At 36.7% G+C, this 12,451-nt stretch overlaps 1 protein-coding gene across 2 annotated transcripts in view; it reads right to left on the bottom strand.

Annotated features, from left to right (window-relative positions):
• Window positions 1-12,451, bottom strand: part of PIK3C2G (phosphatidylinositol-4-phosphate 3-kinase catalytic subunit type 2 gamma) — a 190,691-nt gene that overhangs the window by 59,324 nt on the left and 118,916 nt on the right. For both annotated transcript variants that reach the window (XM_063155658.1, XM_063155659.1), the window contains 2 exons: window positions 11,089-11,225; window positions 8,724-8,893 (listed from right to left, as the gene is read on the bottom strand). In XM_063155658.1, coding sequence (XP_063011728.1) covers window positions 8,724-8,893; window positions 11,089-11,225 — 307 coding nt within the window. The remainder of the gene's footprint in view (window positions 1-8,723; window positions 8,894-11,088; window positions 11,226-12,451) is intronic.

Below are 12,451 nucleotides of genomic sequence, written 5' to 3'. Positions count from 1 at the left end.
TTAGTATTTTCATGGGAATGTGTTTTGCAGTTCCTCTGGAGATGATGAATGTTTGGATGATAAATCATGAGAGGGGGAAAAAAAGAAAGGAAACCTCAAGGAAATGAAGAGATCATCACACAAAAATAAACTTGGTCTCGGGTGATGGGAACATCTGCTTGGACTTCACTGTGGGCTGAAATTATGCTGCATTCCAAGAAAACCAGTAAGAGCACCAGGATTTGATAGCAAACATTAGATGTAAACTGATTAACAAAGCTTGTAAGATCAACAATGGTCTTAGTTCTTCCTACTCTTAATCTCATAGTACAGAACATTCAAGACCCATACACTGACTTCTTTTTATATTGAGCAGGAAAAACATGAGATAACCAACAACAAATGACCTTTGCTCTGATCCAATCTAAGCTTCCCAATAGTACACTTATGGAAAAGTCCAAGTCACACTCATGAATGTAATGACATAAATCTGCTGTAGTCCAAGTTTTCACATGGACAGCGTGTGAGAAACCACAGAGAACTCTGCAATTTAAAAATCAGCTGCTCAGCACTAAAACCCCCCCATGTATTCCCTGACTGCTTTTAAAATAATTTTGTCTGAGTCAAGAGTAACTGATAATATTCAGCATGACTATGTGGAATTTAGATGTATCCAATAAAACAGGAAAAGCTTTTAGGGAGTGCTTGACTGCTGACATCCTTTGCAGCAAAAGCCAAAAGCTTATTGAAGAACACAAAATAAATGAGCATGAGTGCTTATTTCTCTAAAGCCAAGTGAAAATATTTAATCATAGTAATCATAGGCATTTGTAGACACAGTAAAAAGCCATAATCAATGGCACTCCTTTTATATATTAAATAATGAAACAGGGAACAACCATACAACACAATTCATCACCAGCAAACAAAGAAATATGCCTGGGCCACAAGAGATGCTCCATTTTTCTTCTTATCAGGACAAGATCATAAACATGCTTCTGGCATTCTTATTTAGCCTATTCTCAAAGATTTTTATGATAGCCTTCTTCAACCTCCCTATCAAATTTCTGTTTCAGGATGTTCCCTCGCAGCCTTTTCCCCCTAATGCCTAATCTAACTCTTGCTGTGCTTTCATCTTATTCATTCTTGCTCTTTCCTAAGAGAACATGAAGATCCCATCTTCCTTACGGCAGCCTCTAAAGTATTTGCAGACTATGACCATGTCTTTCCTCAATCTTCTGTGGACAACTGCTCCCACCTTTTCTCACAAGTCTTGTATTTCAGATGTCCAATGATTTTAATTGCTTTTTTCCTGGTCTCCCTGTAGTTTCCCTGGGCTCCTTATCTCCATTTTTCTAAAAGTAAAAAAATATTCCAGGGGAAGCTTTCCCTGGAAGCGCAAAGTGAAACAAAAGGCTTACTTCAAATTTAAAGCTTTTCTATCCAATATCTTATCATCAACTCATATTTGGCTGTGGTAAAACTCTCAGATCCCTTTCTAAAAAGCAGCTAATCCAAATTTCCACCACAACCAGAACCTTGTACAAAGGGCCTCTACCAAAAAATGAACAAACACATTCTCTACCCCATCAAATGGTACTAATGAAAATACTGGAAGATGCCACATGTAAAGATGTTCCACTCAGCATTTATTAGTTCATAACCTACCAAAACTTGCAAGATGTCACTAAACTGGAGTAAGTCACCAACATTGTGGTGGCACTTGCCTGTGACAGGTTGAGGAACATGGCATTATTTGGCCAGGAGATAAAAGGTTTTCAAGAGGCCAAAGGGTATTTTCTTGGATCTACAGGAGGCTCTAAAGCAGATGGATCCAGGCAAGAATAAGAGAGAAAACTGAACCAGCTGAAGTTCTGACTTGCCATTAAAAAATACTAAACATTCCTCACTATGAGAAAAAGTAAATATTGAAACAGGTTGCCTTGGAAGATTATCCTGGGAGGTTTTAAGATTTAGCTGGACACAGCCTTGGGTAAACTGGCATGAATTTTGTAGTGACCTCATTCCACAGAAAGATTTCTCAATGCCCTGAGCATCCTTGGCTTAAATAAACTACATGTCCTGGGCAATCAAAACTCATATCTAATATTTTTTTTTTACTTGCACTCAGCCACCAGCAATCAGACTGCAAAACAACATCCAGGTGGAGCTCAATCCTTTCCACCCTTCACCTCCAATACCCACATTTGGCAGTGCTCAGTGCAGCATTCCCAATGCCTTATCTACCATTTTCTAGGACTATCACATTTTCTGTGTTTGCTAAAGATTATTACCAACCCTATTGATGAACCACTTAAGAGTTAATTCCCAAGGAGATTGCAGCAATTCCTCTTGTTAACAGAGATTGTTGGACAATTGCTTTTTGTGTTCTGACTGGCCCTCAGCAGTGAAAAAGATTTTAAAACTTGGACCTAAAAGGTGCCTTAAAAGAAACAGAACAAGTGGGAACAGAACAGAACATAAGCCCTACCCATGGAATATTCAGCTAACAGGCCTTTTCAGTATGAGATGGATATTTAGAAAAACAGTAATAGATGGTTGCAGGGCATTTGTATATCACCAGGCAAAATAGAGAAATAAACCAGTGATGAAGAAATTGAATTGCAAAGGAATTCCTCAGGGCAGGGGATGAAATCCTACATGAATTAAATACATCAGCATGCTTTCCAGTTAAGGATGAAGGACAAAGGGGTAGTGTGCAGAACAAGCAAAAGAAAAAAAAAAAAAGAAAAAGAAAAAGAAAAAAAGAAGACCAAGAAACAGAGATTAATTTAAACGTGCTTGATGTATACTTGACTGTGTATGAGAAGAGCTTCCCATGAATATAAATGTATGTTTGAGTGCATGTGAGAACAGCTCCTTTGAACATAAAAAGTGTGTATAGAAAGCTTTCAGAGAAAGGGGTGATACAACACAATGTTTCTGATGGGAGCAGGGAGAAGAAAATATCCATCTCTATGAACAGTTACAGTTTGAAAAGGACAACAAATAAAACCATAATCAAAATGGACAGTGACCAGGATGTCTTTTCCCCCTTTTCTTTCTGTTTTATTGTTAAACTTCCCATCTCTGGAGCCATATCCTACAAAAAAAAATCTCAGGGTGGCTAATAGAATGAGAAGGAGGGAAGAGAAGAGGGGAATTTCATAAAAAGTCACTTAAACACCTCATGTGCAGCCAATCTCCCAAAGCAGAGGGAATTCTGCTGATGGCTCTGGAAGCATCAAGCAGCTTCTCCTGCCCACATGATTATTAGCAGGAATACCTGATAACTCCTTCAAGAAAGTGAAGCTAGGAAAGCAGTTTATGGCACTCTTGGAGTGAAGGAGAAGCCAAGAATGATTCTGAGAGCTGCAGCAGACAAGAACTGGTATCCAGGAAACTCAATTCAACAAGAACAAGGCTCTTGCATGAACAGAACTGGACATTGTCAAATCCACACAGTATGAAAAACAGTGCCCCCCTTAACTGTCTGAGAACTTAGAAAAGAATAACAAAATAAAAAATGGAGATATGAAGTGCACAGTGAACATAATTTACTCTGATTTCAAAGCATTTCAGTTGAATTCTCTCCACAAAAGGGTATTAGTAAAAAAAAAACCCAAAAAACCAAAACAATGCAAACCACCCAAAAAACAAAACCAAAAGAAAGAAAGAAAGGGCAAAGTAGGATGCAGGCTCAATAAAGCCAAAGACAACAGAGTGCATCTGAGCCCTCTGACTGCAGTTTGTGCTGTTCACGTGTTCTCAGACTCAGCCTGTGCTCTTGGTGCTCAATTTGGGACAAATTTTTGACTTTCAAAAGTGATGGACTTCTTCCATGATAAATTCAAGTCCATTTAGGCCTTGTCACCTTGGAGATGATGCTGTTTCACCTACAGGTTTTTGTGCATTTTTTTCTCTCTCTTTCTTTATGTGGATGGCAGGATTTAAACATCTCTATAATCTTGTTAAGATCATTTGGGCTACTAAGGTTCTTTAAGTCATGGAACAAAATCTTTATGGGATTGCAGTCAGATTTTTGGAGGGTGGCATACAGCAAGTGCTGAAATTGAATAGTGGCAAAGAATTAGGAGGTACCATTTCACAAAAAGCAATAAATCCAGACCTATCATGTCAGAAAAAGAAATATAAACTGCAGAGAATGAATTCTTAACACTGAAAATACTCACTAAAATCTTTCAACATCTAATACAGGTTGGTAGAAGTTTTCATTCACAAATTTAGAAAAAAAGTGATTATGATTTCAAGGTTTTACTTTCAAGTTTTTGACTTTATACGAGTACTCTAAATAAGGTTTTAAAAGGGTAAAAAGCAAAAAGAAAAATGTGTTCTTTCCAAATTCTCTCTTCTTCCCCATTTTTCCTTTTTTAAGAAAAAAAGAGAACAAACCTCGATACAATACAATAAAAATGCAGATAGAACTTATATTCCATGTCCACATGCCAACACTTATTTAGAAAGAAATACCTGAAAAGATTTTTTTAAAATCAGCACCTCTAGTGAGACATTAACACACATTTTAGGTTGTTAACACTAAAAATGAAACATGTTACTTTTAAAATAAAAAGAGCCACTACATTTCTATATACTCAGATGTTCTGAAATCCTTCTCAATATAATAAAAGACCAACCTAGGAAGGAAGTGGGAAACATAATTTTCCCATATTTTTGGAACTTCCCTAATAACTGGAATTTCCCAAAGGAATAGTCAGGCTGCCTGTAGTAATTAACTTTGTAGAAGAAAACCAGCTTAGCAGATTTAAATTCTGGGAAAGCCATGCCAAGAGCCAGGATTAGTTTGGCAAAGAGACAAGAGGGTCTCTGTGATTCAGATCAGGGAAATGAAAAGGCCAGTGAGTGCTGGGGGTAATCAGGATGACTGGGTTTTGAAGGGAAAGAATGGACCCTGATGTTATCAAAAGGTGGATTTGCAGTGTGCCATGAGCTGCACCACTTTGTGTCCTGCCACCAAGTCCCACACTGCACAATCCTGACTGGGAAATGACAGATGACAGAGCTGGAAGTGACTGATAGAGGGGAGGACATGATTGTCTGCTGAATTTTGGATTAGTTCAGTTAGCACAGGATTTGAATAAATTTCTGGCTGCTTAATTCACTGAGGAAGGAATGTTCAAAAGGAGCAGGTCAGAACTGAAAGGAAGGAAACAAAGGTGAGCAAAGCATGGCAGGTAAAACCATGATCCAGACACCTTCCAAACCATTTGATCAGGACTGACCTAGTCTTGAATGATAATCTGGATAACATTAAACCTTTTTGTGAGTGGGTCTGACACCATTCCTACAGGACACTCAATATGAAGAAAGTAAACAAGAAATATTTATTTGTACATTTTGAAGTGTACCTGCAGACTTGCCTGTTTTAGGGGAATGTAGGGTCAATAGTGGAGGCTGGGTTAGAGAATGAAAGGAGCATTTTATTACTGCTAGCAGAAGGTGTCATTCAGTGTGATTAAAAAAAAAACAGGAAGAGAAAATAATGAAATCTCATGGTTCAGTAGGAAAGTTCCCTATGGGACTTTGGGAATAACTTCTGCCAAGCTCTCTGTTATTATGCTATTGGTTGGATCATAAGTCTGCCTCCAACACCTCTGAGATATTAGCTCTAGATGATACCTCAGGTTTTTGCTTTTATATTTTTCAGGTTCTGTGCTGCTTTAGTGTGAGAGTCTGGGCTTCACATGAGGGGATGGTGAGCTCTGAGCACAGAGCAGGGACACAAAACAATTCCTGCTCCAGCTGGGCACCAAGGACAAATGACCCAAATCTCAGCCCAGGAGCACAAACCCCGTGGGCTGGAGAGAGAAAAACAAGCAGGGTGGGACTGCCTGGGCTAAAGCTGGAATGGGACAATGAACTGCAAGGTGCAAATGGAGCAGAACTGATCCCAGGGACAGAGCCCGTGCCCGGCCGTGCATTTTGGGGCCATTTTGGTTCATCTTGGGTGCAGCCCTGGCTGGGCTCTGGTGCTGCCCAAGGTGCATCCATGGAGGAGATCCTTTGAATAAATCCCTGCTTTATTCTGTAACTCTGCCTAGCCTCTGCTCCAGGTCAGCCTTCTCAAGGCACCATAGATCCAGGGAAAGATGGGTTATTGATATTATTTAAAGTATTTACTGCACTGTGAAGGCACATAGAGAAAGAAAGTTCCTGATTCCTCTCCCCTCTCACACCAGGAAGAACTGATTTTTGACTTGGAACCAAAACTGAGCAGATTTATTGGATATCATTTAAAGATGAAGGCAGGAAGTAGAAAAGTTTACTAATCTCCTTTTTATGGTCTTTACAGTCAGGAATGCAAAAGTGAGCGTGACTGGATGAATGTGTCAGCTCCACCAGGCTCTCTGGAGACTCAGATTGGGTGTGACAGAAGAGCTGCAGCCCACGTGTGTGAGCCCCTGGGCTGCCAAAGCACTTCTGGAGCTTCACTTCCATCAGGAGGAGGACTGGATGCTGCACAGGACCTATCCTCAGGAAGTTTTCTGAGGAATTACATTTTTGTAATGACAAAAAAGCACTCCCTGAGGGCAGGAAATATAATCAGCTTGCAAAGCTCTGTATAATCATTCTGTAAGGAATGATTGCTTTAAAAACTTTGGGCAGGGACCTTTCATTGATCTGCATAGATTTCATTTTACACTCACACACAAAAAAAGGTTTGTATGATGTGTGTAAACCCCAGGTAGAGGGGTTTGCATCAGTTGCTTTACATTCTTTAACGCTCCTTTAGACCCCCAGAAATGTATGTCAAATATCTACTGTACAAAACTCCCCAAGGGTCAGCACTAAGAATTCTTAGATTTGGCAGCATTGTGCTGCTGCTTTTTCAATATTATTTTAGAGTATGATATTCTGGGAGTGCAAAAAAAAAAAAAAAAAAAAAAAAAAACCCTCAAATAAAAATCTAATAAAAACTCAAATAAAAGTGCAATATAAGACCTGTTAAAGAAACCAGAGGCCGAAGCTGTTTCAGGACTTGCCTTGTGGGAATGAGTACATAGAACTAGCACTGAGAGCTTCAAATTTTGAGAGAACCTGAAGTTTGTGACCTGTAAAAATGCGATGTCTCTGTGTTACAAATAATATGTTACATTTTATGAAGGCGCATACAACTAATAAGAACAATAGTCATTAATGGTGTATCACTAAAACATTAATACTTTATCTGCTCAGTTTCCTGTGGGCGTGAGGAAAACAATGATTATCTCATGGTGTTTGCAACCTGCTCTTAGGTGGGAGACCCAGTCTTCCCAAGGAATCATGAGGGCCGTCCATGAATGGAGGTCCTAAATGTGTGAATTTATTCTGTAGTTTAAACTACACACTGCACTGAGAAATGGGAAAAGAGGCTGATGTTTGTGGAAGTGATTATATTTTAAGTTTTCATAGATTTAGTAAGAAAGTGTAGCATAACTGAGCTGTAAACTGGTAACATTAATATCTATTTTTTATTATTCCTACTACATAATTTAAATTTGGTTGTTGTGTCCCCTCTTATATTTGCTTCATCCTGCTGTTCACTCCACTAGGAAATTTTTAGTTTATGTAAAATTACTACTCAAGGAAATCCCTGCTAGGTTCCAACAGGAGTTTTGCTGTGGAGAAGGATGCAGCCCTTGAGAAGGAGTGTGCATGAGTATGTTTTTATTACTCTGCTCTGCTTTATTCTTTCCACAGCAAATGAGGGGGATTAAGGGTGCATATCTTGAATGATGGATGATGATTCTAAGCACTGCAACTGAATCTTTTGACTGCTTGACTTAGAAGTACTTATTATCCTCATCAGCCTCCCTCATAGCAATACTCCCATGCTGTTATGTCTGTCTAACACACTGAGATAGTCTGGAGCAGGAAAAGGCCAGCTTAATATTAAAAAAAAAAGGAACAAAAAATAAATAAGAAAATTAGCTCAAACTTAATTTTGATACTTGTTCTGGAAGTTTTCAGAAAACATGGATGAAAGACATACAGAACTACTCATCACTAAAAGGGATAATTCATCCTTTCTTTACTCTGCTGTAACAGCTGCTTTGTGTTTTGGACATATTTGCATTATCTTATCCTTATTCCATTTCAATTCATTCCTTCAGAAAATGTTCACATTAGGAATTGGATAGATGCTCACACTGTTTGATTTATCCTCAGCATGACAGATACATCACACCTACCAAGGTAACCAGATATTTGCAAAGCAACCCCTGAGCTCAGTGTGGTTTGATGTGGAACTTCTGAAGATGATGAAAAGGTTGCAAATTTACCCACAGAGGCATAATTTAATTATTCTCTATGTCCATTTGGAAAATTTGGTTCCTTCTCTGAATATGGGAAGAAGGTTTTCAGTTAGACAGATATATGGATTTGGATCCATTTTAGGAACCCTCCTCTGTTGGGAAAAAAAAGCAATGGACATCAGAATTCTTCTGTTCTGGTCACTACTGAACTACAGTATTCGAATTCCTGACCAAACAAGGAATTGCATTTTTCTTTTACACTGAAAAGGGATCTCCAACATCTTTTCAAGTAATTCCTACACTTTTTAGAAGTTTTAAGAAACAACAAAAACATGTTGTTTTGGAAAATACAGGAAAGAAACAAAAAGAAAGTGTAATCTCATTTGTATTTTTTTTCTTATGGGAGTTGATAAGGCTACTTAATTTCAGACACTGCTCTAAAGTTTACTGTGTGTTACTATAGATACCAACCTTTTGATGCTTCCAAACATCTGTGCATGACCCAAAAATCTTCCAAAATCTATGTGGAACATGTGCCCATCTTTTGTCAGCATGATGTTGTCACTGTGTCGGTCACAGACTCCCAGGATGAAGGTAACAACACACCAGCCAGCACAGGAATAAAAGAAATTCCTTATGGCCTAGGGAGTAAAAAAAAAAATCTTACGTGAAATATCCAGATATGTTTGTGATAACCAAATAAAAATAGTATTATAAACAATGAAATAAAATAAATAATTTTTTAAAATAAAATAATTTTTCTTACAAAATTTAATTTTAAAAATGTTATGCTTGTTGGTAACCTATTAAACCTGTTAAAAAAACCCCAATCAAACTGTTAAACCTTTTGAACTTGTTAAAATTTTACCAGGCAATTTTGAAAAGGGATTCATGAGACAGGTCTGAGTAAGAGTGGTATGGGCATGGCACTAAAAGTTTTCAAAGTTACAGCACAAGAACCATTTTACATATGAGGTTTTCACCTTTTCTGGAAGTCTACAGAAAACTTTAAGAAAAACGTGCTTAAGAAAAGAAAAGTTTCTTGGCAGGAAGTTGGCATTTATGTTCAGTGTTCTGCAGGCATATTGAAAAAAATCCTGTTAGGAAATTATTTGCAAATAATTGCACAAATAATGCACAAATGTAACCATTTGCTTTGTGAAGGGTGCAGGTTGCTCTACATCTACTGCACCATTTTGTACCTCTAATTTTTTTCTCCACAACTCAGTTCATGTCCCATGAATGTAAATCACAATGTACACAATGTAATATAGAAACCCAAACCATCTTAATCTGGATCTTAATGTTTTTTGGACAAAACCTACATCATCCAAGGCAAATGATTATTTAGGCTTTCAGGAATTCCCTGTACATGCAAGATGCCACCTGAAATAGCAAAACTTAGGCCACAGCTCAAGAGTTGGCTGAATTTTGTGTCTAACTCTGCTACTTATTCACTTTGATGACCTTGGATAAAACACTTAAGCTTTCTGTGATTTTGTTCACCCAACTGTAAAATGAGGATATTAAAGCTTGTCCTGCACCAGTTTTCTGAGCACCTCAGATCCAGTACTGTATGAGTAGAAAATTATGAAGGAGTAAAGAAACAGAAAGGTTCATTCAGTAGCAAGCACAAAGGGAATGCATAGCAGTAATTTTATGCATTTCCTATGTAATCAGATCTGACTGCATTTCATATACTTAAAAAATTGGAAGAAATTGGGTAGGAATTGTTTTTAGAATATTCCACATGAACGGTATTTTTTGCAAACAGCAGCTGCAGCAAGAAATCAAATTTTCACTCAATAACTAGCAGTGCCTCACTTTTGAATTGAAATGTTGTCTACACTTCTACCATAAAACTGTAAACACAAAAACTTGTAAAAAACCCCCATTCTACACATATTACTCCTGTTTAATAGAATAAAATTATATATTCAAGGAATTCAAGAGTTCGTAGTCAAAATGTGGATGAGAAAATGCCTATGGAATAATTACAAAATTACTAAACTTTACCAAACATATTTATAATACACATCTGCTATAATACGCAAACTGCTAGAAATGTATTTCATTTTCAGAGTGCTAAATAATCAAAGCCCTCCTCTAAATTTAACATTTTGGCCCCTAATTTATCATTTCACCAAAAAAGGTTTACAAAAACTGTCCCAAAGCCACAAACATTTAATTCTTTTTTCAGGGGCCTCAGAAAATGATCACCCAACAAGAAACTGACAGAAAGAAAGGAATTGATAGAAAGTTTTCCTTGGAAAATGTTTGCTTCTATACATAAAATATACAATTTTTTGGCTCATGCAGAACATCTAGTTTCATAAAATCAGTGCTACCATGGCATCCCATCAGAACAAATGATAGGAAAAGTATGAGCTTCTGTATTTCAACTGTGACCAGGTGGTTTTGATAAAACAGTTTTCTGCAACTCTAGGTAACTGGCATGGTCTTTCCTAAATACAGGAAATCTGCCAGGACTTTATGTGGTTTATATAAAATCATGAATTTAAAGAGCTGATCAAAAAATAATCTTTTTTCTAAGTTCAAGATAATTTCTGTTTCAATTTCTCTTCACTTTGCAACTAAATTTCAAAACATCCCTATGACACACGTTTATAGAAAATGCAATAGCATGCACCTGATAAAAACCAATATTTCCTTAGCTAGAGAGGGGCACTTAAGTGGATTCCCTGGTTTCTCTGCATGAGACTTGTTTGTCTCGTGTCTGAGCCACTCATTTTTGCTGCCTGCTGTAATTTGGTTCTTTTTTTTTTCCCCCCATGGCATAGCATGAAATGTGTAATCAGCTTCATTATGATGTTACCTCTTGGTAACTTGATTGCAGAGGATGGTGATGGTGAAACCATTTTTTAATTGTGTTTTCTTTCAGTGGTCCTATCAGCCCAGACTCCCTGTGGATCTTCGCTAGGGTGGTAGCATCTGGCACCATCTGCACCAGCCCTAATCAGATGGAAAAGAGTTTGCATTAAAAATCCTCAACTTTAAAAACACAGAAAAACAATGCATAGTGCCTGTTGTTTGATCATTCCATGCAGAAAAAAAAACCACCAAAAAACCATGAAGTTAAAGCTAAAAATAAGTAAATAAGCTAAAATAAATATTTTAAAATGAATAATAAATAAATAAGTTTAAATGAAATAATAAATAAATAAATAAGTTAAAAAGAAATCAAAAATAAGTTAAAAGCTAAAAATAAATAAATAAGTAAAACCATAAGTTAAAAGCTTAAAAATTACAAATGCAGCGCAAAATATAGAACAATAAATATATATATATATATATAGTTTTAATCTTGCTCTTTGGAAATTAGAAAAAAAAGGCACTGAGTGGAAAGCGTTCAGTTCTGTGAAGGAGAAATAAAATCATCAATAACAATATTGTGGAAATAACTGTCTCAAAGTACCAACAAGGGGAACAATCTAGTGAGATTCAACGTGGGTGGAATTACACAAAACTAAAAAAAATTTAAAAGTAGGATCTGATATTTACTAATATATATAAATATTATATATATTGTATAGTATATAATACATAATATAAATATACTATAAAATATTAGACTATAATATAATAGCATATCTATTTATGCATAATACATATAAATGATAATATTCATATTATTATACATATTATTATATATGTATATTATAATAATTATAATTACTACATTATATATAAAATACATGTTTTATATATTTTTATATATTATATTTTTATTTATTTATATATATTGTCATCCTCCTGATCTGCAGCACAGGGAGAACCTTCTCTAAGAATTTGACTTACTCACAGACTCCTCTACTTCACCACGCCTGGAAAGTAGAATTCTACCAATGCTTTATTCACTTTTCACTGAATTTCATTGAAAAGTGATTTCTGTGCTTGCATGACCATGAAATTACCATCTCCCACCTCCTTGTGTGGGAATGGTGGCCATGGAGGAGGTCATTAGCCTAGGACTTGGAAAAACTGTGTACCCAAAGCTCCCTAATGTTGGGGTACATGTGCCCTACGTGACCACAGGCATGTCATTTATCCTTAATAATTAACTGTAAATCTTTATCCTTAATAATTAACTGTAAATCAATTATCTTAGCACTGATGTGAACTCGCAAGGAAAGACATATTTGAAATCCGTGAGCCACTGAGGGGTTTTTGCTGCTATG

This window comes from Melospiza melodia, chromosome 4, assembly GCF_035770615.1.
Source record: "Melospiza melodia melodia isolate bMelMel2 chromosome 4, bMelMel2.pri, whole genome shotgun sequence".
Lineage (NCBI taxonomy): Eukaryota > Metazoa > Chordata > Aves > Passeriformes > Passerellidae > Melospiza > Melospiza melodia.
The sequence above is the reverse complement of the archived record's forward strand: the minus strand, read 5'-3'. Positions and strand labels throughout refer to the sequence as shown.